This window comes from Andrographis paniculata, unplaced genomic scaffold, assembly GCF_009805555.1.
Source record: "Andrographis paniculata isolate CXL003 unplaced genomic scaffold, ASM980555v1 Contig69END, whole genome shotgun sequence".
Taxonomy (NCBI): Eukaryota; Viridiplantae; Streptophyta; class Magnoliopsida; order Lamiales; family Acanthaceae; genus Andrographis; species Andrographis paniculata.
The window spans coordinates 7,258,979-7,263,140 of record NW_026137605.1 but is presented as its reverse complement, the minus strand read 5'-3'; the positions used below and the strand labels follow the sequence as shown (position 1 = coordinate 7,263,140).

Sequence of the window (4,162 nt, the reverse complement as noted above, 5' to 3'; positions counted from 1 at the left end):
TATACAGTGTGGAAAAAAATATAAAAATATATAGTATAGTATTCCTATCATATAAAAAATATTGTTATTTTTAATTATGATCAATTTCAATACTTTTAAATCATATATGATTATATCATACCGATCTATTAAAAAATCCATTCAAGTATGCCGAAATATCGTTATCAATATGAAGATTCATATACCGAAATTTTCATATACCAAATGGCTCTCTATGGTATCAATATGACATTTTCTGTATACCATACCGTACCACCACTAACAATAGTGTTTATTTTTTAATTTGAAGTGTTTTTTATGTTATGTATGAAATTCTAGTAATATAAAAAATAATATTTTATTTAGGTGTTGATGAAATACCTTGAATGTAAAATTTATTTTTAATATAATATAAAAAATAAAAAAATAAGTGTTTGATTTGATATTTTTATGAAAAAAATTAGTGAATAGTGTAGATTTGCGAAAAAAAAAAAAAAATCTTGTAGAAGAACACACCCAATTCTTAAACAAGAATCATATAAAAGATTACCTTAGTCACACATTTGAGTAAGAATAATAATAGATAAGTCAGCTGCATGTGTATTTCTCACATAAATTTTTTTTCTAAATCTATAATTTTGTATAACTTGAATAATTTGTATATCCAACTTTCACATGAAAATGAACCAAATGCACATCTAATGCAACCTTCATGCCAAATAAATGAAAGTCCAACAAGCCAATAGCATCAAACTTTCCCACTTAGAAATCATTAGGTTGGAGACGCCAAGAATATGAATCCATATTTCAAACTAATCAAACATGCCAAGATTGTTGAAATGCATCAAACAAACTATATATCTACATCTACTTCTCAACATCACACAAAATTAATTACCATTTATAATCCTCTAATTAAATCAATCTTTTTTGTCGAAAAATAATAAAAAATAACCCACCAGCAAAAGAGCTTACCTGGAAACAATATCATGGCGTTAATCGTCGCGATTCTATGCATACTTCTTTCATGGATTTTCATCCACAGGTTGAAGCAGAGGAATGCAATAGGCCCCAAGACCTGGCCACTATTTGGGGCAGCCATCGAGCAGCTGATAAATTACAATGGAATGCATGACTGGATCGTCGGGTATTTGTCCAAGTCAAGAACCATCGTTGTGCCAATGCCCTTCACTACTTACACCTACATTGCAGATCCAAGTAATGTAGAGCATGTTTTGAAGACAAATTTCAACAACTATCCAAAGGTAAATGAAATAATATTTGTGCCTGGTGTATGAAGTGATTGTGTTCAATAATAATATGGGGTGTTGTTTTATCTACTTCTATATTGGAAGGGCGAAGTGTATCATTCGTATATGGAAGTCTTGTTGGGAGACGGGATTTTCAATGCGGATGGGGAGCTTTGGAGAAAACAGAGAAAGACGGCAAGCTTTGAGTTTGCTTCGAGGAATTTAAGGGATTTCAGCACTGTGGTTTTCAGAGAATATAGTCTTAAACTATTCGACATCTTGTGTCAAGCATCTTACATTAACAAGGAAATAGACATGCAGGTATTTGAATCGATTTAGATATGACATAGTTATGAGATTCTAGTACAGGTTAATTGGTAAACTAAAGTAAAATTGAACTCTCTAATTTTGTAGGAACTTTTGATGAGGATGACTCTTGACTCAATCTGTAAAGTGGGGTTTGGGGTGGAAATTGGAACATTGGATCCCAGTTTGCCTGATAATCGATTTGCTCAAGCATTCGACACAGTGAACACTATAGTGACACTAAGATTTATTGATCCTCTGTGGAAACTAAAGAAGTTTTTTAATGTCGGATCTGAAGCTGTGCTTCATCAATGCATTAAAACCATTGATGATTTCACATACAATGTCATTAGAAAGAGGAAAGCAGAGATGGAAGAAGCAGCAGGAATTAACAAAGATGAAAAGGTAAGTTTTCAGATTTGCTTAGGCTATTTTGATATGATCATATTTAGTGCCTTGCAATTTATCCTACTATTGTATTTCTCTAAAAACTATCAGATCAAGAACGACATACTGACAAGGTTTATCGAGCTAAGCAAAGACCCACAGAGCAACATGAATGACAAAAGCTTGAGAGATGTGGTCCTGAACTTTGTTATTGCAGGTCGCGACACAACTGCAACGACACTTGCTTGGGCTATCTACATGATAATGACTCACAAAGAAGTAGCAGCAAAACTTCACAGAGAATTAATGAATTTTGAACAAGCTCGTGCAGAAGAAGAGAATATCTCATTAAAAAAGTATCAAGATGATGATCCAGAATCATTTAAGCATAGAGCAATGCAATTCGCAGGGCTTTTGAATTATGACTCAATGGGGAAACTGAATTACCTTCATGCTGTGATAACCGAAACACTTAGATTGTATCCAGCTGTTCCTCAGGTTAGTGGTTACTTCTCATTTTACAGAAAGCACAATTTAGAAAGCATTTGGATTAGTTTAGTTTCTGATTTGCAGGATCCAAAAGGGATATTAGAGGATGATGTCTTACCAGATGGAACCAAAGTAAAGGCCGGTGGCATGGTGACTTATGTCCCGTACGCTATGGGAAGAATGGAGTATAATTGGGGTCCCAATGCCGTTTCATTCGATCCCGAGAGATGGCTCAAAGATGGAATCTTCCAAAATTCATCTCCCTTTAAATTCACTGCATTCCAGGTAAATATAGAATGATTTACATAAATGCTTAAACAAAATTCTAAACAAGGCATTTAATCAAACACTTGGCATTCATCCAATACCATATATACGTATACGCAGGCAGGGCCTAGGATTTGCCTTGGGAAGGACTCTGCATATCTACAAATGAAAATGGCCCTTGCCATTCTATGTAGATTCTATGAGTTTAAGTTGGTTGCAGGGCACACAGTGAAGTACAGGATGATGACAATTTTGTCAATGGCACATGGTTTGAAGGTTACTGTTTCTAAACACGGACATGTATCTTAAGACAGCACCATTGAACAGACAGTGATATATATAGCCAGATTAGGGCAAATTCATCCATCTGATTTTCCAATTCAATCCATCGTATTCCATTCTTAATTAAATCTCATAACACTTAATACGCTCTACGATACTTGATTCATATGTAATAATAAACAGAGATTGAGACAGGGTAAAAACCTACTCGATTATGTGAAAAAAACACAAAACAGTAACAATAACAAACATTTCAATCAAGCATGGTTTCAGAATAAGATTGTTTATATTCAAAAGAAGATACCTCGCTCTTCCTTCATCTTTGATTGCCCGTCCAATCAAGCGTAACGTATGTGTGAAAACCAAATTGACAACCAAAAGAGCAGTCAATCAGAAACTAAGAAAAAAGGTAACTGTAGATCAAAAAACGACAAGAATGTGTGGACGTATCAGATAATCAAAACAGGATTTCCACGATCATTACCCTTAACTGGACCAGACAAATCCACAGTCACATCTCGTATCATACAATCCAAACACTGATCTCCATAGCCCTTCAGATCATCTGAACCCGAAAGAGGCACTGCTAGTTACATACATTAATTGGAAATTCGATTAGAAAAACCAAACCTAGGTGCGGTTTATTCGTTGATAACCCAGACAAGCCCAGCCCAATCGGTTCGAACCGCCGGTTCAGCGGCTTCAAACTTCCGGTTCCATTTCAACCGGAACCGCCATCAAACCAAAATTGAATATTACTCGATTTGATTTCGGTTTCAACATTATTCGAACACAACAGGCGGTTCAAGATGCCTAGCAGCCGGTTTCGGATGGCCCATTCTCTTTGATGTTCGAGGCAAAGTAAGTAAAAATATGTACAGTTCAAAAATTCGATCCATAAAAAAATTGCATTTAAGCCTAAAAATAAATTCAAAAATTTTCAGCACAAGTAATAAACCGTGTTGGGCCCGGGCCTACAAAAGTCGAATCGTGTTTGGCCCAATCCAATTTAAAAAATTAAATATTTTTTGTCCTCTATAATCATATTATCTCCGTCCCAATACAATAGTCTTGTTTACTATTTTTATTTTTTTATTTTTATTACACAATTTGTCACTACTTTTTACACTAATATACCCACAAGGACAAAAAAATCTTTTATTTATACTTTTTACCAACTACCAATATAATATTATATTTCT

At 34.4% G+C, this 4,162-nt stretch overlaps 1 protein-coding gene across 1 annotated transcript; it reads left to right on the top strand.

The window, feature by feature from the left end:
- Positions 1-968: 968 nt before the first annotated feature.
- Positions 969-2,987, top strand: LOC127263986 (cytochrome P450 704B1). The gene is made up of 6 exons (XM_051293310.1): positions 969-1,244; positions 1,335-1,550; positions 1,644-1,940; positions 2,034-2,420; positions 2,496-2,696; positions 2,799-2,987. The coding sequence occupies exons 1-6, from the start codon at positions 969-971 to the stop codon at positions 2,985-2,987; spliced, it is 1,566 nt and encodes a 521-aa protein (XP_051149267.1).
- The last annotated feature ends 1,175 nt before the right edge of the window (positions 2,988-4,162 follow it).